This window comes from Clinocottus analis, unplaced genomic scaffold (genome assembly GCF_023055335.1).
Source record: "Clinocottus analis isolate CAN_PGR_092001 unplaced genomic scaffold, fCliAna1.0.p SCAF_19, whole genome shotgun sequence".
Classification (NCBI taxonomy): Eukaryota; Metazoa; Chordata; class Actinopteri; order Perciformes; family Cottidae; genus Clinocottus; species Clinocottus analis.
In genome coordinates, this window is record NW_027175920.1 from 9,364,676 (window position 1) to 9,386,650 (window position 21,975).

The following is a 21,975-nucleotide window of genomic DNA, read 5'->3' on the forward strand; positions in this document are numbered from 1 at the left end:
ACGACACACTCTGGGGCAAAAGAAAAGAAACGAGGAGAAAACACTGCAGGGTGTGGCCATAAACATATGAAATGTATGTACTTAAACGTTCATACCTGAGGTGGTTTTCTTTGTAACGTGTGTGCTTGAAGCGAAGCAAATGAGACCACATACTATGATAGAGGAGTTTCCTGTGAGTCTGGGAGTGCGCACAGAGAATCCGAGCAGTACAGTACATAGGAAATGACTCATAGGAGTTGAACTGTTAGCGTGGGTGTGTGCACTATTAAAACAAGGCTCAGACTCCTCCGGGTGACTCACTCTGATGCTCGCTTTTCCATGCTGAAAACCAGCACGGATTGTTAATCAGATGAACTTTCGGGATTTGTGTAGCCGACAGCGAGCCGCTCTCCCCCCGCAGACACCATGGCTTCACGCGCTCTCTGCGCGCTCTGCGGACTTATTATAGCGGCGGTCACCAATTTCTACGGTGTTAGCGCGCAGAAAAGTAAGTGGAATAACTTTTTATTTCTCTTTTTTTTTTTTTTTTTTTACTTCAGTCACGACACGATTCGCTCTCTTCGTCGGTACGTTTGACTTCTGAGCTGGTTCTTGTTGTTTCTGTCCACACGGGCTGGATCTGCTGGTCTGGTCTCCCTGTAATGGAGTCAGATAGTGGCTCTGCTTACAAAGCCGCTTCCTTTACCAGCTGCATTTCTCACCGGTTCCGCATTCCGATCGCCTTATTTCACCTCATCCATCCGTGTCCCTGGTGAGAGCGCAGGGCACACGGACAGGGTGCACCGCCCGTGTCCATGTCGCTTAAAGATGCATGTGTATTGTCTTACAAAAACTGTAATAAAAAAATAAAAAAATAAGAAGAAGAACATTTTGACTTTGCCCTGAAAGCCTAAAATCTTGACTACTTGCTCTGGGTTAGGACCACTTCCTCAAACACTAGCTACCAAATGCATTTTCACTCACTTATCTAAATATGCTTGCATCTATCTCTGTGAAACCATCTCTACATCTGGACTTCAGCTGTTGGTCCACCCACCCCCTTCTGATTCATGACAAAACACAGCACCCCCACACCCAAAAACACCCGTTGTCAAGCAGCTAGGTGCTGAGATTTGCCAAGGTCTTCTGCTGAGAAACACGAAAAATGACTCCAAACTTGTTCTTGTTTGCCAGATCGTATGTGCTGAATCACAAGAAACATTCGTGGTAGTCAGAAAACAATCTCTGACGCTCTAATATAATTGTGTGTGTTGGAGGTATTGCCATTCAGGAATGTAGTGTAATAATCTCAAAAATCAAGATTAAGATCAATCAGAAACATGGTTAAAATGTTAACAGTTTCAGGTCGTTCTCTGACTTGAGCAACAAAAACTCCTCAGCTGTGGTTTGGCTTTAAGTCCAGGTCAAACAAAAGTCACGGCTCAGTTCCTCTTGGTGACCTTTTGAACCCTTGTGTGCGGAGTCCAGCTGGACCTGCTCGATGATGTAGGGCTGAAGTCATCTGGAGGAATCCTTACAAGAACTGTGACACATTTTTTCTGTAACCGCAGCTATAAAATGAGTCAGTCAAGCTCTGCAGGCTGTGGAGGATGTAGCGTCTCTTGGGGCCTGAGCATGTGGCTGTAACATAACCAGAGAGTTAGAGGTCAAAATGCCTCAAACATGATTTTTTTTTCTTCAGCAAGTGCTGTTTGGCTGCAGCTTGTTGATTAATGACCTGCACTGACTGGCGACAGGTATTTAGTATTTTTGCGTTATGTTACCGGGGTGAAGTTGCCATTTTAGTTTTTCGACCTTCATCTGCGGCCGTTGATGCAGTCAATCACTATAATTTAATGCATCGGTCGGGATGGATGGTGTTGCACTAAACTGGTTTTCTTCTCATTCGACGGTAAAACCTAAGAACTGGTTTTTGGCCCTGACCAGGTCTCTGCAAACATCCCGGCTCATTGGCAACGACAGCATCTTTTGCTCTGGGGTGCACTTTTGAACACCAGGTGATATTTGATCAACACATCAAGACGGTTTTTGAGTCCTGCTATTTTCATCTGAGCAATATTGCAAAGATACCCCCATCTTTCCAGCAGTTGGACATTTTGATCTATTCTTCTGTGTCCTCCCCTTTAGACTCTAAGGCTCTTTAATCCGGCTTTAGTTTTAGACTCGATTGTAAATCCACTAGTGTTAGAAAGAAAGTACTGTGCTTAAGTACACTTTGGGGGTACTAACTTTGACTTTACTTGAGAGCTTCTTGTTCATACATCGAGTGTCATTATTCTACTTTTCACCCCATTCATTTTGTGAAAGCTGCAGTGGCTAGTTACTTTTTTGTTTCAGCCAGTAACTATTTTTGGATGGTAGTCTACTCTGATATAACAATTTGAAGACTTGTTGTACCACTGAATGTTACTGCTGCCCACAATGAGATATAAAAAATGGAAGGCCAGGAAGCCTTTCTGCACATTTTCTTCAACAGTAGATCATGTATTTCACACCTCCGCTGGATGTCAGTGGTCAGACTATTACAATAAGTTGTTATTGCACCTACAAAATCAGTGGTACTTGTAATTTCTGTGATTTATGATGTGCAACACTCCGCTCAAGCCGAGTGAAAAGAGGGGTTGTCAGCTCCTTGCTTGACGTCACGGCACTCGTTGTTGTCATTGAAGCTGCCAGTTTCCTACACATTATTTCTACTACTTTTGGTTTGCGTCGGACTCGCTTCTCGGTTAGTTTTGGTATTGCTTTCAGTGGTGAGTAAAGAGTCAGTTAGAACACGACAAATACCACAAATGAGTCATTTTAGGCTGGTGGTAGTTCCCAATTGTGGACACAAAAAAACAAATCTCCATGCAAATGCGTGTGTGACCCTGAGAAGGAAGAAAGATTGATCTAATTTTATCATTCAAATATTTGTAAACTATTTCCTTGTTTCTCAAACTGTAACTTTAGTGTGTGTGTTCATGTTTCATTCATGACTTGTGTTATATTTCTTTATTAGAGGTTGTTTTTCAGTGTGTTGGGGCGTTAATACACAAGTGCTTCTTAACTGAAGTTAGGAACCTGAAGGAGAAAAACCCACACTATGAAAACACTAAAACAGATTTTACTCCGCCTGCCATTAGCAATAACTTTCACATCTTTCACAGAGGTAGACGCTAAGCGGAGGCTAAACCACCGTCAACTTCTTTCTCACACAAGTCTTGGTTTATTCTCTGGAAGTCGCACACGTACACAGACGCAAAACAATTCAACGGAAGCACTCAGAAAACACATCCTGCTCCTCACGCACCCAAAGTTACTGAGTAATTCTCCTTCCTGCAATTCGGTTGCATCAGCACTGCGACCCATAGGAATTTCCCACTTTCATTTTATGAGAAGAAGAAAGCCACAAAGTTTCTCACATGTTCTGTCCAAGTCAAACCTTTAACTGTATTAGCTGAATCCACCTCTCCTGCATGCAATCTGTCTGTGGTGATTTGATTTTATTGTATTCCAGAATAAACATTGTTTTACTCTCAAGTGCTGTCTTAATATTATCCCCACATTCTAATATTTCAAAGGTCTCAGCGAGGTTCTATATTTAATGAATTATGAACAATGTTTTGCCCTGAAAACTAACTAACCAATGATCTCTCATGTTGTTCTCTGTGCAGCTCAGTGTGGCCGTTTAGAGTTTTTGAACTCAGATTTAGACGTTTGTGTGCCGTGTGCATCGTGCAAGCAGTACCCAAAGACCCCGTCATGCAACACATGTAAGACATTGAATTAGCTCACGTGAATGACTTCCTGTCATTTCAGTCACTGTTTTCAGTTCAACCTCTCTCTGTACAACCCGATAGGTAAATCCGTGGATGAGACATCGGACGTGTGGAAGCTGGCGGCCATCACCAGCTTCTCAGTGCTGGCCGTCGTGCTGGTTGGTGCTGCGCTGATCATCGGGGTCATGGTGCATCGACGCAAGTCGCACAAACGGCCTCTGCGTGGTGAGATATTTACAGCTTCAAATCAAACATCAAGCTTTCATGACATGTACAAGTGCACCAGATAAAAAACTAAACCACAATCTGTCATGCAAAATGGCATTTTTTAAATATTCATTTTTTCTCATTCTTACTGTGGAATTGATCGTATAGATAGAAAGATCACTTTGGGGTTAAGCAATGCTTTAAACATCATGCTGTGTCCCGGGTGCAAAGCCCTTCTTGGTGACATTAGTGTGCAAATATGAATAATATTGACATCCTATACAGTTTTGTGATGTTTTATGATTGAATGACAGGCTGACAGCTTGTCCTTCCGTACATGCTTAACAAGAGAATGAATTTGCTCATCGTGATGATTTCCCTCAAACATCTCATAGGATAAAAAGTGATGACATTTTGGTCAGAGGCGGTTTGGTATTGAGGCTTTTTTAGAATCTTATTGTCTCATCATATTCTGTGAGACAATAGGTATTTTTCACATAATCCATTTTAACATATCACAGTTATAATGCACAGGTGTAAATAATTCAAATCGCTTAACAGCTTCAGTTTCAGGGTCCTGTTTATTAAAGGCATACTACAGATGATCAATATATGTAATAATTTCACTGGGATGCTTGGAAAAAATTCAAATGTTTGTTTTTGTTTATTACAGAACCCATTGAAGAAACGGCGGGGCCACTTTACCAGGCTTAAACATTTCAGTAGGTCTAACTTTCTCACCACAAGGGTTGGACCCAAATATTATTTTTTATTTGCAGCTCCTGGAATATCACTATCATGTTAAGCCTTAAAGTACATATAGGTCCGATCATAATCAAGCTTGATGGAAATGTCTATCAACCTTTAATTACCTATAATCTGACTGACTGTCATCTTTGTCATGGCCTTCACAGCCTCAGCTTAATCTGGAAACAGATGTGACAGAACCAAGGAGCGACTGGTTCAGACCTGGATGGAGCCGCCTCTACGCAGAGCTGTCGTCTGACTGCCGGTCAGGGTATCTTCACCAGAACAGGACGATTTTAATTTATTGTGAGCGCTGAGTGAAGAGATGTGCTCAGTTCTCTCACTCAGTGACCACAGGAGCAACTCTCACACCTCTGTAGGAATAGTAACAACATTATATTACTGGTATCGTTCTCAGATATTGTGTGCCTTCATATTCCACTTCAATAATACCTTCGTCTGGGAGACCTTGATTCAGAAAAAGAAATCTGCAGTTCCTTCTTCAGAGAGATGGATGCTTTCCCAAATCCTGTGTATTGTCCAGCAGGACTCTGATGAATGTAACACGGCTACTGCTGCCCGCCGGGCTGCAGCGGGACCTCCCGCTCTTCACCGGGGTTATCATTTACCACAACAGCCTCTTACAGATAAATCCCATGTGAGTAAGATGTAGTTGGGCACATTGAGGCCATTTGAATGTAGCTACCTTTACAGTAGGTGAAATGTATTCCTGCCTTGATCCCTGCCAGTACCTCCATGTACCTGCTCAGATAAAAATGTGTTTTTATTTTTTATCTTTTATCAACTGCCCTCATTCACTGTTACTTATGACAACCAAACAAACACCCTGTATTGCAGGTTAGTACCATACGGTCTTGTCTGTTGTAATGTTACACGATTTTAGAAGAGTTTAGCTGGAATTTTCTTGCCACAACTCCAGAAGTTACTCGTTAATGTCCCGGTGTTGCAGGAGGGGACAGAACACTAGACACACAATCCCCAAACAGCTAACATGTGGGAATGCTACAAGGAATGTACTGTCGTGAAAGAGTTGACACCTGCGGTGTTTTGGTGAAGCTACACAATCACTATGCTTACTAACTTTGATCTGTGGAATCGTCTCAGATCTCAAGAAATATGTGCCGATGTCTGTTTATAATTTTGTGGCCGTAGAAACCAGTGACAACGATGGTGGCCACGGTTGTTGTTTTCCTTTTTCTTTCTTTAGTTCAGGACTTGTTCTGTCTCGATCAGCAGTTACTGATGTATTCTGTGTGGCTGACAATGTTTCAGGTCATGTTTTGGATCTGTCTGCTTGTGGGTAAACTGCTTGTCAAAATTAGGGATTTACTTAAATCACAGACTCTTCCTCTTTTAATATTAATTTATTTTTAAGTATCTTGTGGTAATGTTTTGCATCAATTGCAAGTGAAAAGCACATTTTTAAAGGGACTCCAGTGAAGATTTTTGTAAAATTTCCTCCAGGCCAGCTAACGATGATACTGAGCAATAACTAACATTTCTTCCGCATACTTCTCTTGCATTCTTCTTCTACTTGTATATACTGTACATGCACTGGCTTCTTGTACGTAATGCAATCTTATTAACTGCTTTGTGTACCAAATGTATTTTCACAATAAAACTGACAATTTCCAATTAATGCAAGTCTTGTTTGTACGCAAACGGAAAAAAAATGCTCCATTTTCTGCTTGTTAACATTTATCTTAATATGTAAGTCATGATGCAGATCATGAGTTATAGTAATGAATGTCATTAAAAACAGCAGAACAATGTCAGAAAAAAAGTCTTAGTGTGTCAGAAAAAAGTGCAAAAAGGTCAAAATACAGTCTGCCAGAAAAAAAGGCTAGTAAGTCAGAAAAAAGTAATACTATAGTATGTGAAAATATCGTGAAATAAATGACTATTGAGGCATATGGTAAAAAAAAAAGAATTATGTAACGTATCATGAAATGTTGTGAAAAAAGTCAGTGATGAAAAGTCATAAAAATGTAGTTAAGTTTGTGCTAAAGTTTGTTTCAAAAGTCAAATCTAATTAAAAGAAGAATAGTATTGTCATAAAACATGCCAAAAGGTCATAGTATATTATGTAATTAAATATAAAACCTGTCATGAAGAATTCAAGCGTATCCTAAAATATTAATAACAATGTCATAAAATAGTTATAGCAGAGTATGTTATAAAATATTAAGTTATAGTATCGTATGTCATAATAAAGTAAATTATGTAGTAAAATGCATGAAAAAGGCTAAATATAGTACTGTATTTAAATGTTATTCATAAAAAGTATAGTAGGCAATAAAACATCATGTCAAAGTACTTTATAGCACGAGTTAAAATCTTTTATCAGTCATTAAAAAAGTAAAAATACAGTTTATCATGAAAAAAATCATAGTATATTTTATACCCCAAAAGTCAGTATGTTGAAAAAAGTAATGGTATACCATACTATAGTACGTCAACATTTATTAGAAAAGTTTGTTCAAGAAATAAATATAGTAGTACTTTAACAGTCAGTTTATTTGTTGAAAAAGCAATAAAATAGTAATAACCTGACTCTTTGTGTAGTTTTATTTAAAAAAGTCAGAATGTCTTTAAATGTATTCGTATGGCACAAAAAAGGTCATGATATAAACTACTTAATACCTCAAAAAGTCATAAAAATGTATGATCCTTACCAACACAATCCAAAATATAATTACATAGTAAGTAATTATTGAGTATATTATATAATTAAAAGTTAAGTTTGTCAGAAACATGCCACAAAGTTTATTTTGTCATAATGATCATAGGCTTTTGACAATAAACAAACACGTTGAATTTCTTCAAGTCTTTTAATAATTTGAACTAGTTATATTTTCTATAATTGGCTTACTTTCTAAACTAGGTTCTAACAAAGAAGTAAAAATCTACGTTTCAGAGTGACAAAATAGTTATATAAATATGAATTAAATAGTGAGCAGACATTTTTGAGCATTGAAATCAAATAAATCAGAACATGTGGTATATGCTTTTTTAATACACAATAGCAGTTATCTCCTGCTGAAGAAAATCTGAATGTACATAGATCCAACCGATAGTTACCGTCAAATATTTACAGAGAGAACTCTGAGATTTACACACGCCACAAACACCAGGATGTGATTGTGACCGAGGACAGAGGAGTGAACGTGTTTAGTGCCACAGCGAGACTGGAACGAGAACGTTGTAAAAAAATAAAGTTTACAGTTTGAACTCAAATGTGCATGTGTCGTTTTATATGTAGGCTACCCTGGCATAAAGAAATACGTTGCAGTAAGATCATCTAAATCATTACAATTGATGAAATAATGTAAGAAACCGGCAGATGGCAAGTTGTCAAGGTTTTCCAAGGCTAGTGTAGGTATACTGAGTCTGATGTACTAGATACAATGCTAAGACGAGACAGATGAGATTACTTGGTTCATGCACTGAAACAATACTTTCAGCATATTGCTTACATATTACTACCCGCAAACTAAGGTGAGGTGGACTATCGAACAGCCGACTTGTTGTCTGTCGACACCCGACAGCAGGTTGGCTGCTTTATTATAGACGTCCGGTCCTCCTTCGGCTACAAGTGTCTCATCTATAAATGTGCAAATATAACTCTGAAAAACAACAAACTGCAGCGAAACGACTATTTTATGGAGAAAACAGCGTCTGGAAACTACAACGTAAAACCTTAAAATTGATGCTTCATCCATTCTGTCTTACGATTGTTAACTATGTCTATAGTTACAGTGTATTCTCTACAATTAAGCTGCACGAGGCATTAAGCAGTTGCTAGGTAGGCAGGACTTCCCATGAGGTATTTCATACTTCTGACCAGTGCCAAACATACTCATACATGAAATGTATAAGGCATGAAGAAAATCTAATTTCAGATTATTATGAATAGGGCCATGTGCTCCTTTTTGCTAGATTTCTGATTTCTGAAAAGAAACCACTTAAGGAACAACAGGCATGTTCGACAATATGGCAAAACAATCACCCATAGAATCAATAATTGCACATTTTTACAGAACATAAAGTGGTTCATGGACTTGACAGTGAAGATGAAACTGGTTCGTCCTTGCACATCCATAAAGCCGGGTCTGTTTGTGGCAATACTTGTGCTTGGCAGAAAATAGTCAATTGGCCAACACATCTGTTTATGTGTCACTATTTGATTCACATGAAGCATTTGTGGGGGAAGAAACTTCATGAGACAAAAAGGAACCATTTCCACATCACTGCTGCAATACTTCTGTTATCGACTGCTTTGAGACATCTCAACTGTCCCTGGCTGAGATTCACTAATCAGTAGATGAATATAAACAAATTGAATTATGTCATGGAAAATACTAAATCAACATTGTGGTGTGCAGTTCACAACAAATACAGTGAGAGGAGGTTTGTTCACATTTAACTGCTACAATTGACTTGACATTTTAGGCACTGGCACGTCGACATAACTGAGGCTTCTCAAAGGTTCAAGATGAATGTTATTTCAACAACATGCACTGCATGTGGAGCTGCAGCGAACTGACAAATGTTACATGAGCTAAATTGTAAGTGTTGAAATGGCACGAGTGAAAATTGAATGCTCAGTTCATAAACGGATTATCTACAATGTTTACACATCAGGTATGCTCCTTTTGAAGGTTTGCCCTGAGCGCTGCCAGTAATGTTGGCTCATTCATTCCTGCCTGTTGTAACTAACAACTAATAAGCAAATACAAATTGACAGAATGTTCCTTAAAGGCTACATGAGTTTTAGAAGACAGATTTTTACAACATTCATAAAAAGCTTTTCTAGTAAAATATGCACATAAAATAACAGGAATAAATTATTAAAAACCTATTTATTTTAATATTATTAACAGTACAACTATTTACTTGATAATATGAGTTCAGAAAATAACTTTGCCACTGACCTTTTCACACACCCAGAGGTATTTGACTTAACAGGTTTGCCCGATGTGCAATCGAAAAGGAAAGTGAGCCGTCCATTGACACTGACGGCAAAGCTAGCAAAAGGATTCAGAGATAAATATAGTTTGTATATTTCGTTTCCTAAGGAACTTACAGAGGCACTGAACACAATTATACATTGTAAGAGAGGAGAGATCACTGTTAGAACAGTACTGTCTTACAAAAACATGTTATCAGTGTTAATGTTCTTACATGGACATGGGCTGCACTTCTGTTCACTTTGGTTGGGTGGTTTGTCTTTGAGGAATGAGCGCTGACTAATATTTTCATCAGCCGCCCTGTATTGTGAGATCCTGTGTATTCATGGGAAACATTCGTGCCTTACAAACTGACTGATAAACCCTCTGGAGACTCCTAAACGATGTCACCATTTGTTGTGGGGGTAAGACTGGAAGTCAGTTATGAAAAGTGCACGTCCTTTTTTGAAGGAAAGAAAATACTGTTTTACAATTATTGATAGAGGGATGAATAACGGATCAATAAAAGGGCCGCTTGTCGTCTTCTTTTGTCCGCTCTGGAATCAGACTTCAGAGAAAAGACCCCATGTCCAAGTCCATAAAAGCGTTCGCATCCATGTTAAAAGAGGAGTCGTAGGCCTGGGTGTTCTGGTGCATCTTCTGATGGTGCCGCAGGTTGGACTTGCTGGAAAAGCTCTTGTCACACAGCTGGCAGGCGAAGGGCTTCTCTTTAGTATGGATGCGGCGGTGACATATGAGCTGTGTGGACACGCGGAACGCCTTCCCGCACTCCAGACACTGGTAGCGCTTGGGCTCTGTATGAATGCGCCGGTGGTTCTTCAGAGCCATCAGGTTGGTGAACTCTTTCTGGCAGACGGAGCAGGAGAAGGAGCCCGTCTTGTGGCTGTTCTTGTGGTTCAGGAGGGAGCCGGCGTGTCGGTAAGTGCGGCCGCAATGCTCGCAGACGTGGCTCTTCTCCTCCGTGTCAGCAGATTCGTTACTCTTCTGTGAAAGTGCGATGCTTCCTGGAATGTGGGACAAAGGCGGCGGAACCTGCTTGTGCATCCCGTCGATCCCCATGGTCTGATTTATTCCTGAGTCCCAGCAAATGCCGTTATCTACAGGTTCATCCACGCTTTGTTGATAGTGGTCCGGAGCCCTGTGGCGCATGTCCTGGTGCTGCTGGTAGCTCGCCGTGTTGGGAAAGCTCTGCTGGCAAGGGCTGCAGACCACAGACTGGTCCTTTGAGTGCACCTCCATGTGGCTCTGCAGGTGTGCGACCAGACAGAAGGTCTTGCCGCACTCGGGGCAGCAGTGACGCCTCATCATGGAGTGTATCTGTAGAGTGAGAGGATCAGGAAATGTCTGGAGACACAAGGTACAGTGGTGGAGGCTTTCGGAGTGTGTCTTTTTATGGTTGAGGAGAGAGCCAGCATGGCGGTAGGAGCGCCCACACAGGTCACACCTGCAGCAGGGATATGTTCATATTTAATTGCCTAATATTACACTTCAACCTGCAAATTACTTTATATTACCTAACTTTTACTATTATCAAACATTATTTTACTTTCAACAGTGATAAATTAAATGATAAAACTGTATTGTGATGAAACACATCAATGCTGGTGTTAATATTGACATTACTTAAAAAATTTATAAAAAGAATTCTACAATTGATGGCTGAAATGTGGTCAAAATGGCATCTGCTGTTTAACATCAGCCATAATCTTTAGAGAGCAATTCTGAGATAGAGTCAACCTTTTGGGAGTGAGTATGCCCTTTAATCAAAGTGAATCAGTGTTAATGAAAGATTATCTGGCGATAGAAATGTGATTTCCTAGGCTGTAACAATAGTGTGTAGATGAAGCATTACGTTTTTTTCTTTTACTTTTTACATTAAGTGGCTGTCTAGATAGATAGCTAATGTTGGCTTGCTAATTCCAAAATGTGTTCATGCCAATGCTACACTGTTAACAGAAAATAAGCCATAACGCTGGGGCCCTGCAGCGCACCACAAGGAGACTACAGCCGGGAGGAGAGCAGACAGCTGCTCCGGGCACACAAGTATTACAACAAAGAAATGTAATGAGCCGAACAATTTACAGATGAAAAACAAACTTGTTAGTGAACTTATCTTTAACAATGATTTACTACAATTTCTGGTAACATAGAATAGATTAGAGATTCCTTTGTAACATATCAGCCATAAGATTATATTAGTTGATATGTTGGCCTGACAAATGTATCAGTCGGGTATTGGCAGTTTTGTTAAACAAAAGTAAAATGACTTGCAGACAAAACAAGATAGTCGACATTAAGACAGTAACTCACATGAAGCACTTGTCTCCCCTCTCCGACTGCTGGACTCCAGCTCTCGGGGAGTTCTCCTGGCCTCTGCGGCAGCGGTGCCTCTTCAGGCCAGACCTGCCTTGGAAGCTCTTTCCACACGCACGACAGTTGAATTGACTCGCAACCCGATTGTGGACCCTCTGGTGGTTGTGGAGGATGCTGGCAAGGCGGAAGGCCTTTCCGCAGGTGAGACACACATACTTTTTCTTCTGCGTATGGATACGTGTGTGATTGCGTAAAGCCATGGGGTTAGTGAATGGCTTGGAGCAGAAGGTGCAACTGAATGTTCCCGTCTTGTGGGTGTTTTTGTGGTTCAGGAGTGAGCCTGCGTGACGGTAGCTGCGATTACATATGTTGCATGTGAACGGTCGCTCCTCTTTATTTGAAGACACATTTCTTTGTGCATCACTGCTGCCTGAATGTCCATCACAAGTGTGGGCTGCAAGTTGGTCAACTGAAAGAAAGGCCTGCTTACATTCCTTACATTTAACGGCTCTAGATTTTAGGACCCTCTTGCCTCTCGTCTCATCCTTTCTGAGCTCTGCACAAACGTGGCTCAATAGCTGCTTCTTTCCTCTAAAGCCTTTTCCGCAGTTTTGGCAAGAATGCTTTTTTAATGCAAAGTGGGTACGCAAGTGGTTCTTCATTGCTAGTTGATTGGAGTAAGTGTTATTACAAACAGAACAGTAGTATTCACCTGTTTTATGAGAGTTTCTGTGGTTGACCAGACTTCCTGCGTGGCGATATGTACGTCCACACTGGTCACAGGCGAAAGGCCGTTGGTCACCTGTGTCCTCTGATTTAACTGCGGTCTTACACTTTATTGGTCCTCTCTTAGCTCCCCGCAGTTGCTTGCAGCGTCGAGAGGAGGATAAAGCCTGACCGGCATTTGAAGGTATGGATTGCACTCCATCTGACTTGGTCCCATTCATCTGCATGAGAGCCTGGATCTGGTTGTTGAGATCCTGGATTTTGGCCTGGTTCTCTTTGTGCCTTCTCAGGTGATTTAATAGCTGCTTCTGAATTTTGAAGGCTTTCCCACACTCATTACAAGTATGCCTGGGGGAGGAGACAAGGAATATGGTTTAATTTAATGACAAAACACAAAAAAAGACTCTACAGGAAACTCAAAGGTTTTTGGTTAAACACTTTTTCATAATTTCAAAACAGACAGTTGGCAACATTTTTACATGCGACAATTTTACATGAATGGATGATGTGTATCCTTACTGGAACTAACCTTTTAATATCAAAGTGGGACCTCTGGTGGTTTTTAAGGGCCAACAGGTTGTAGAAGCGCTTCTGGCAGATGAGGCATCTGAATACACCCGTTTTGTGGGACTTTTTGTGGTTAAGGAGAGAGCCAGCATGTCTGTATGAACGCCCACACTGATCACACTTGTACTGACGATCTTCAGAATCCAAAGTTTCTTTGTTGTGACCCATGTCTTCATGCTGGGCAACATCATTTACTTTCATTTCCTCCTTACCACGTGTCAACTCATCTGTCCTATCTGTGCAACTGTGGTTTTCAAGATGATGGAAGCTGGTGCAGAAGATGCCACAGCTGCCACAGATGATACTCTGTGCTTCCTCTTTTCCTACAGATACACCACTGGCGTTCATATTTACATTATCTACCTGGTCTTTTTTGTGTAGAAACTGATGAAGGATTAAGTCCTGTCTATTGGCAAAACTTTCCCCACATGTGCTACAGATCATCATCTCTCCGGGCTCATCTTCTTTAATTTCTTCGTGGGAGGACATGGAAGAAGGCCCTGAGCTTGCAGGAGTACCATTGGACTGTGTGTGCCCTCGGAGATGGCTCCTTAGAGCTCTCATGCTGGTGTAACCGTTTCCACAAATAGAGCATTGATAAAGATCTCCATCATCATCATCATCATCGTCGTCATCATCATCATCCTCCTCGTCAAGATTACCACCTTCTCCGTCACCATTTAGCTGATCAATGTTTAAATTAGCATGGAAGTTCTGATCGAAGTAGCTTTGATTGTGGCTCCCATTCAGACCATCGAAATCAACATTACTCCCTGGATTTTCAATGGCACAGTGACCATTACTGTCCGGGAAATGTATATTACTGTCGTAGTCACTGCGAGTAGTGTTATGTTGTTGCTGTAGCAGTGGGCAACTGTGAGACTTAATCCCTGCAATATCTGCAAATGTCTCACCACAATCTGCACACATGTGCCTCTGCATTGGGTGTTCATTGTGAGGTAGATGCATGATATCCTGGGGAAAGTCCTGTTTGAACTGCTCATGGTATAAAGCACTATTGCTGTGGTCAACTGCATTCTCCTGATTGACATCAAGCACCGGAGGAGTGCCATCTTCCTCCTCGTCTTGAGAGGAGAAGCAGCCCCGTTGGTTATCGAGAGTCAGAGGCTCTGAGGAGAGCCAGTCACCCTCACCGTTGAGACCAAAAGTTGCAGACTGAGCTTTGTGGAGACGGAGATGACTTTTTAGGGCAGCGAGATGAGGATAGCTCTTTCTGCAGATGGAGCACTGGTAAATCCCGACCTGATGTGATCTTTTGTGGTTGATGAGGCTCCCAGAGTGCCGGTAACTTTTACTGCAGATTCGACACCTGAAACGACGCTCATCAGAATCTACAGCTAAAGTCTCTTCTGCTTCACTAGCATTGTCATCGTTTTCTGTGTGCATCAGGGCAGGATTGAGCATGCTTGTATCTATGATTGGGGGTTCTCCCTGAGTGCTATTGAAAGAGGGTGTTTGATTATTGGCACAGTTAGAGTACATTTGGCTGTGACTTCTAATCCGCTTTCGTGGCTGATCAAAGCCTCCAAGATTATCTACGGATGATACTGAGGGGACATTATTTAGAGGAGATGCATACAAATTTGACTCAGGCGAAGCAATACTGTTGTCATATGATATATTGGGGTTCTCTGACAAGGTATCATGAAGTCCAAATGACAGAGATGAAGAGTTATGCATTTGGATGTGTTCCTGGAACTCTTCATCATTGGGGAATAGTACCTGACACAAATGACAAAAATTTACTGGAGCATCCTGGCTCTGAGGTGAAAACTGGCCCAGTGGTGTGCCAGTGTATGACCCACCCATTGAATCAGGGTCTGTCCCGCTTCTTGTCTTGTGAGTTCTCTGGTGGCTGTAAAGAGCAGCCATGTTATTGAACAGCTTGAAACACACGGTGCACTCAAACATTCCCACTTGGTGAGTCTTTTTATGATTGGTCAGGCTTCGATAATGTATGTATGACTTGTCACACAAATCACATCTGTAAGGTCGATTTGCTGCATCATCAGACGTCTCGGATTGCGCATTATAAACAACCTCCATCTTGTCATCATCTGGGCTATTTCCTGTTGAAATCTGGACACTGGCTGACTGCTCACTGAGATCATTTTCAATGTCATCTTCATCTTCCTCTTCATCGTCCTCTTCATGTGTGGGATATTCCATGTCTACTTTCCTATATGACTTTTCCTTTACTCGCCTGGCAAAATGAACTCTCTGATGTGTGGCCAGCTGTGTTGCCAGACGAAAAGATTTCCCACATTCGTCACAAGAGTACTTTTTCTGTGAAGTGTGGCTCCGGATATGACTCTTCAGGGCCAAGGCATTCGAGTTTTCTTTACCGCAGATGTTACATTGAAAAGAACCTACTTCGTGAGTCTTTTTGTGGTTAGCTAGGCTACCAGCATGCCTATAACCACGTCCACATTCATCACATTTAAATTTGCGTTCTTCTTCTTCTTGAAGGTGAGCATCCATGTGCTCGAGCAGAATGGGCATATTGGGACATACCATGCCACATTGTTTGCAAGGAAAACCTGTTGTCCTGCCAGGATCTTGCACTGCCATTACAAGATAGCGATTTAATTGAGTGCACCAGACACAGAGTGTATGAAAATGCAGAGGGGAAATGCATTAGATGCATTTACTGTCCGTAGACAAAGAGGATTTATAAGAAGGTCCAAGCAGTGCCCAGTGACGTAACACAGCAGAAGATGTTCAGAACCAGTTCCACACAATTAGAGTGACTGAAATTTAGGAGAAGCAGCCAAATTGAGCTGTTGAAGACAGAAGAGATGCCAGTTAGGGATGTGGTGAAGACATTAACCATATATGTAACAGTAGTCAGATTCATACCATAATGTATACATTATAGAGGGTATAAATAACCGTTTTACGAATTAATCCAAATGAGACAAAGGTTTCTTTATCAATCATACTACAATACAAATCCACATTTCAACCTGTAAATTACATCACACCGTGTCAATTGGTAGCATCAGGGGAAATCTCATAATGTCTATGCCTCACGGAGGCAGATCCCTGCTCCATCTATAAAAAAACAATAAATCTTTGTAAATACTAGCCAATATATTTAAGTGTACATGCGTCAAATGTGGCATGTAACCAGTTTAATACAAAGCAGCATTAGGTTGAATGCAGTAACTATAAACGGTAAGTAGCCATGTTTTTCTCCACCTCTGCAACACCAAGCTAACTGAACTAAGCTAGCTAGCTATGTCAATAAACCGGGAAACGCCTCTTTCTCTATCGATTTATTGCCACTCCAAAAAACTAATTTATCCGACATTGTGAACAAAAACCGAACGAACATACTCTTATCATCATCGTATAAGGAAGAGCGGAAAGGTTAACAACAGCTGCATTTGTATAATAGGTGGCACACGTTAGCGCGCAACAAGCTAGCTTAGCACCATCATTGCTAGCTAAACAAACATTGCACCAAAAAACAAGAAGTCGGTTTAAATGCAAAGTCACAACGTCAGCAAACATATACATTTAAATACCTGCAGCCGTACCGATTCAATGCCAGCCTCCGAAGCTATCATTCCATTCATTATTTTCAAAACGCTATTTTTGTGTAAAGGGCAACCCCCTTTTTTTCAATTGTCTTTTTTCCTTCCATCCCCATTTCCACATTGCTCTTGTTGCTAGGAAACAGGAAATGTGCAGCAGTGAAATGGTTCCCTCCGGTTAGCTCGACTAAAAGTTGAGTTAAATAAAACTGCGGCATTAAATAAATCACGACGCAAACATTAAACTCAAATGTAACCCACTCACTTAAAATTTCACTATCTTGCTGCTGGTTATAGTAAAACACTCAAAGCACATTAATTACCTGTCGGCTTCTGACATCTAACGTTACGTTAGCTTACGTAGCGTTAGCTCTGCTTTTGACTTCTGAGCGTTGTAAATTATCTTCAGCTCGGCACACGCGTTTCCATTTTGGCAGATAATCTGCTTGCTTCACAAGAACTACCGCATTTTACTGGTGTTTTGGGGGTTTTAACGCAGGTATTCTTTGTCTTATCACGGACTATGTTTTAACATTACACGCATTACAATGTAGCACACTTGGCTTGCCGAGAGCTTTCGTCATCATGGTCCTAGAGCCGTCCCACACCCTGTAGCCAGTCAACAGCTATCTCCTTGTCTCACTGTAAATGCAGCCGTGTACCGAGCCGCTTTTCCAGGCTTTATCGATCAACTATTAATGTCCTGATTCGGGTAAGAAATATCTTTGTTTCATTAACGCACACGGGGCAGCTAATGTTAACCGAATGCATCCCGCATAATCGCGGTCATTGTGATGACGACACTGTCGAGTGAATTGGTGCAGCCGGTCCTAAAGCCAGCCATTTTGAGGAAGTTAAAGTGTTTAGCGAGAGAGCTAGCAAAAACAAATAATACGTACATATCGTCTGCTGTTGGTAACACCACCGCACGGACTCGTGATCTTTCATCCGAGGGGACATGTCAGTCAATCGTGACCACTGAGACCTGTCACTGCGTTGCCAACTTCCTTTGGCATCAAAGCGGTTAGCTTATTGTCCCTGAGGTCCTAATGCCAGCCATTTTGTGACTTAATGCACACCAATATATTTATATTCTGATTATTATACAGATTTTGTTTACGTCTGTCCTCACCAGCCATTGCCACTTCCGAACTGCTCTCCTCATTTTGATCTATAATAGCCTGATGTTTGTGGGACAATCTTTTAGTCTCATAGCCTTATGCTGCTGATAATCTGTTTATTTACATATTTATTACAAAGGTTTTTTTTAAACAATTTCTTTGCAGGTATAAAGATGGCCTCTCCTCAGCCTGTCAACCCCCTTCTTGTAGAGCAGTGCACCCCTCCAGCACAGGACGAAGAGAGCAAACAGGAGGAAGAGGTGGGGAGGGATCAGCCTGCAAAAAAACGTGGCAGAGGCAGACCTCCAAAAGCCAAACCATCCTTCAAATGCTCTGCATGCACAGAGGCTTTCAGGAGTCCCTCAGCTCTGCGGAGCCACAAGCTTTCTGCACACGTAAAGGACCGTCAGCAGCAGCACCTGTGTTCTCAGTGTACTAAGACATTCTCAAGCAAGTCTCAACTCTCAAAGCACGAGCGCACCCACTCAGCTCAGCGCCCCTTTCAGTGTCCCGACTGTCACAAGGCTTACAAGACACCCACAGAGCTCCGCAACCATAGCCGCTCCCACACTGGGGAGAAACCTTTCGTATGCACAGAGTGTGGTAAGGCCTTCATGCAAGCTATATGCCTGAGGATCCATATGACACAGCACAGTGGAGAGCGCCCTTTCTCTTGCCGTCAGTGCTCTAAGAGCTACCCCACTCTGTCTAAACTGAAGGTGCACATGCGCTCTCACACAGGAGAAAAGCCATACTTCTGTGCTGAGTGCGGTAAGAGTTTTGCAGATCCTTCTGTGTTTCGAAAACACAGAAGGAACCACCAAGGCCACCGGCCGTACGCTTGTGACGAGTGCGGGAAAACGTACACAGAGCTGAAGGACCTGAAAAACCATGAGCGCTCCCACACTGGAGAAAAACCATATCTGTGCTCGGACTGTGGCAAAGCCTTCTCCCGCTCCTCATCCCTTGCCTGCCATCAGCGTATTCACTCCCAGAACAAACCCTATCAGTGCGAGCAGTGTGGTAAAGGCTTCACCCAGCTCTCCTCCTACCAGTCTCATCTCCGCACTCACTCTGGTGAGAAGCCGTTCCTCTGCCCGCAGTGTGGCAAGATGTTTTCTGACCCCTCCAGTTTCCGTCGCCACCAGCGGGCCCACTTAGGGTTCAAGCCATATCCCTGTGACAAGTGTTCCAAGAGGTTCCGGCAGCCAGCCGATCTGGCCGTGCACGAGCGCGTTCACTCTGGAGAGCGGCCTTACAAATGCCAGAGCTGTGACAAAGCCTTTGTGGCATCCTGGGATCTGCGCCGCCACATGCTTGTCCACACAGGTCTTAGGCCCTTCTCTTGCACCGAGTGTGACAAGTCATTTGCTGAGCGCTCCAGCCTCAACAAGCACCGGCGTGTGCACTCTGGAGAAAGGCCTTTCAAATGTGAGGAGTGTTTGAAGTCATTCGTGGTGTCCTCAAGCCTGCGAAAACATGAGAGAACTCACCTAGCTGAGCAGTCTGAGCAGCAGCAGCAGCAGCAGCAGCAGCAGCAGCAGCAGCAGCAGCAGAAGCAGCAGACAGAGGCCGGGTCCGCCTCCACCTTTACTACCCACACAACTCTCCCTCAATTCTCCTGTACTCACTGTGATGCTACATTTGGAAGCTGGGAGGAAGTTCAATCACATGAGAATCTTCACCCCATCGACTCCAGTCCTCCGACTGTTAACAAGATCGTGCCCATGGGCTCGCATGTCTGTGATACCTGCCAGGCAGAGTTTGAACAGCTGGCAGACTTGCAGGAGCATGAGAAGCAGCATCCCAAGCCGAGGCCTCATGTCTGCGGCAGCTGCGGCAAAGGCTTCCTCAACAAATCTGGTCTTCGTAAACACCAGAAGATCCACTCCACCAGCAAACCTCACAGCTGCTCCCTCTGTGGCAAAGCTTTCCTGTTTGCTGCCTATCTTCGCAAGCACTTGCGAACTCATGCAGACGCTATCCCCGCCACCCAACTCAGTGACTTAAACATTATTCATACTGATCCGCTTCCATCTCCCCCACCTCCCAGTGAGGTCTCCCCCTCCACTGTTGAACATAGCACTATATCCCTGACAGTTCCAGTCACTGTTCCTGTGACTGCTTTTCAGACTCTGCCAGAGTACTTGGTCAAAGAAGAGGGACTTTAAGCTCCTTTTCTTTTTTTTTTTCTTTTTTTTTTTTTTACTGTTTTGGAATTTTATTCCACAAATATTGAGCAAGAGACTTAAATCTTTTCTTGATGATGGGTCACATGCTGTGTTTTTCAGCAACACTTTTTTTTCCAAGAAAAAAAACTCAAACTCGAGTCTCATTTATGTAAATTGTCAGCACTTTGTCAATGCATTGTCATTATATTTCAAAGATGTTACGCATGATGTTCACGTTTTTAATTATATGCTATAAGTAATCTACTTTGTTATCTGTAATCTCTTCATAAAAATATGTATGCTGATCACTTAAGATGTTGTGATTTCAGGTAAATGTGTTTTATAATGCTTTTAATTTAAATTACGTTGGAACAAAATGTTACTGTTTTACTGTGTAAGTATTAGCATTATTTAATATATGCTTTGTTGGGTTAAAAAAAGAGAGAAAAAAGAACTCCGCTGCATTTCACAATGTCAAAGCAGTTAAGTTACATTTTTTACAAATAAAAAATATGTAATGTGTAAAAAGTTTTAGTGGTCATTTTTGTGTTGTGTATATCTCATGCACAAGTGTCTTAAATGTTTAAAAGGCAGATGCTTACGAAAAGTCAAGTCAGCACTGCAACTGGTGTGACACTGCAAGAAATATATATAGTAATGGAAAAATATTTTACCACGCCAATGTTTTAATGAACAGCTTTCATGCTTAACGCACTTGTGCCTCCTTAAAGCTTTCTTTGTGGGTCTGCACTGTGAGCTCGGGGTACATCTCATGTAAACATGGACAAAAAAGTTAATCATTCAGAGCAGAGAAAATCATTTTCAATAAATTATGTTTATTCTTAATGACAATTTGTTGACTTTATAGATTAAGAATTCCTGCTCATGATATACAAACTAGATTAAATGGGAAATGATCTGCCCTAAATATGTAATTTCAATTTCAGCTGTTTCTTACAAAAAAACTGGTGGTGGTGGTGGATGCCACCACCACCACCAGTGTCGCTCCCTGTGATTTGGCTTCCTGGTGCGTCTGCCTGGTGATCCTCTTCCTGGCTGGGATGAAATGACCAAACTAGTGGCTTGACTTATGACATAAAAAGGGAATGCGGACTGGATCTTCATCGACGTGCTGGTTATCCTCTCCGGCTCCTACTTGCGTTCCCTGGCCCAGAAGCTGTAGCTCTCAGAGGAAGACCGATTTTTTTTTTTTGTCCACAGACCTGACGGCGAGACGGTCACAGATCTCCATAGAGACAGAGGCTGACTATACTTCCACCTGCTCTGTACCAGCCTGCGTATATTGAGAGCTTGCATTTGTTCTCTCAGAACAGCGCTAGATGATGCATTGAAGCGTCTTCTGAACAACAGCAGTGCATATATTTTACGTTTTTTAGTTTAATTAAACACTGCTTAACAACAATGTTTGTATTTTCTGTTACATTGTCAACTCAGTGCAAATAGGTTGCCTATATTAAAAACATAATTACATAATCCTCTTCTGAACTAAATTAACTGTGTAGTTGGCAGTTCACATACGTTGTGCGATGTGTTTTGCCAACACAAAAGGATCTAGGTGTTAGCTGCAGTCTGGTTTTTCTTGTCTTTTTTGGTTAGTGTGCACTTTGCCACAGTGACAGTGTAAAATACACATCCCTCTCCGCTATCCTCACTGCATGTAACAATGAAAGAAATCACATAAAGTCTTACTTCTTCATGATACAGACGACCAGGTTTTTTTGTTGATATACCGCAACAAACATTATTTACATTCTAAACTGAGGGATATTTATTCAGCCAGATGATGCCAA

The 21,975-nt window shown here is 41.8% G+C and overlaps 3 protein-coding genes across 9 annotated transcripts; 2 read left to right on the forward strand and 1 right to left on the reverse strand.

Moving 5' to 3' along the window:
* Positions 1 to 205: 205 nt before the first annotated feature.
* Positions 206 to 6,375, forward strand: si:rp71-1c10.7 (tumor necrosis factor receptor superfamily member 12A). The gene is made up of 5 exons (XM_068582451.1): positions 206 to 487; positions 3,657 to 3,755; positions 3,843 to 3,986; positions 4,642 to 4,690; positions 4,883 to 6,375. The coding sequence occupies exons 1-4, from the start codon at positions 406 to 408 to the stop codon at positions 4,680 to 4,682; spliced, it is 366 nt and encodes a 121-aa protein (XP_068438552.1). The 5' UTR covers positions 206 to 405; the 3' UTR covers positions 4,683 to 4,690; positions 4,883 to 6,375.
* On the forward strand, positions 5,245 to 20,599 carry znf668 (zinc finger protein 668). Of its 3 annotated transcripts, none has more exons than XM_068582449.1 (2): positions 5,245 to 5,373; positions 18,159 to 20,599. In XM_068582449.1, the coding sequence occupies exon 2, from the start codon at positions 18,167 to 18,169 to the stop codon at positions 20,162 to 20,164; it is 1,998 nt and encodes a 665-aa protein (XP_068438550.1). In that variant the 5' UTR covers positions 5,245 to 5,373; positions 18,159 to 18,166; the 3' UTR covers positions 20,165 to 20,599. The 3 variants fall into 3 exon arrangements, with proteins under 3 accessions (XP_068438550.1, XP_068438548.1, XP_068438549.1); XM_068582447.1 differs by lacking the exon at positions 5,245 to 5,373 and adding an exon at positions 16,313 to 16,510; XM_068582448.1 differs by lacking the exon at positions 5,245 to 5,373 and adding an exon at positions 17,150 to 17,584.
* Positions 7,733 to 17,843, reverse strand: znf646 (zinc finger protein 646). Of its 5 annotated transcripts, none has more exons than XM_068582445.1 (4): positions 17,772 to 17,843; positions 13,275 to 16,113; positions 12,017 to 13,093; positions 7,733 to 11,150 (listed from the first exon to the last, which is right to left on the reverse strand). In XM_068582445.1, exons 2-4 carry the CDS (start codon positions 15,902 to 15,904, stop codon positions 10,256 to 10,258), a joined length of 4,602 nt encoding a protein of 1,533 aa, XP_068438546.1. In that variant the 5' UTR covers positions 15,905 to 16,113; positions 17,772 to 17,843; the 3' UTR covers positions 7,733 to 10,255. The 5 variants fall into 5 exon arrangements, with proteins under 5 accessions (XP_068438546.1, XP_068438545.1, XP_068438544.1 ...); XM_068582444.1 differs by lacking the exon at positions 17,772 to 17,843 and adding an exon at positions 17,196 to 17,605; XM_068582443.1 differs by lacking the exon at positions 17,772 to 17,843 and adding an exon at positions 16,876 to 17,163.
* Positions 20,600 to 21,975: the final 1,376 nt, after the last annotated feature.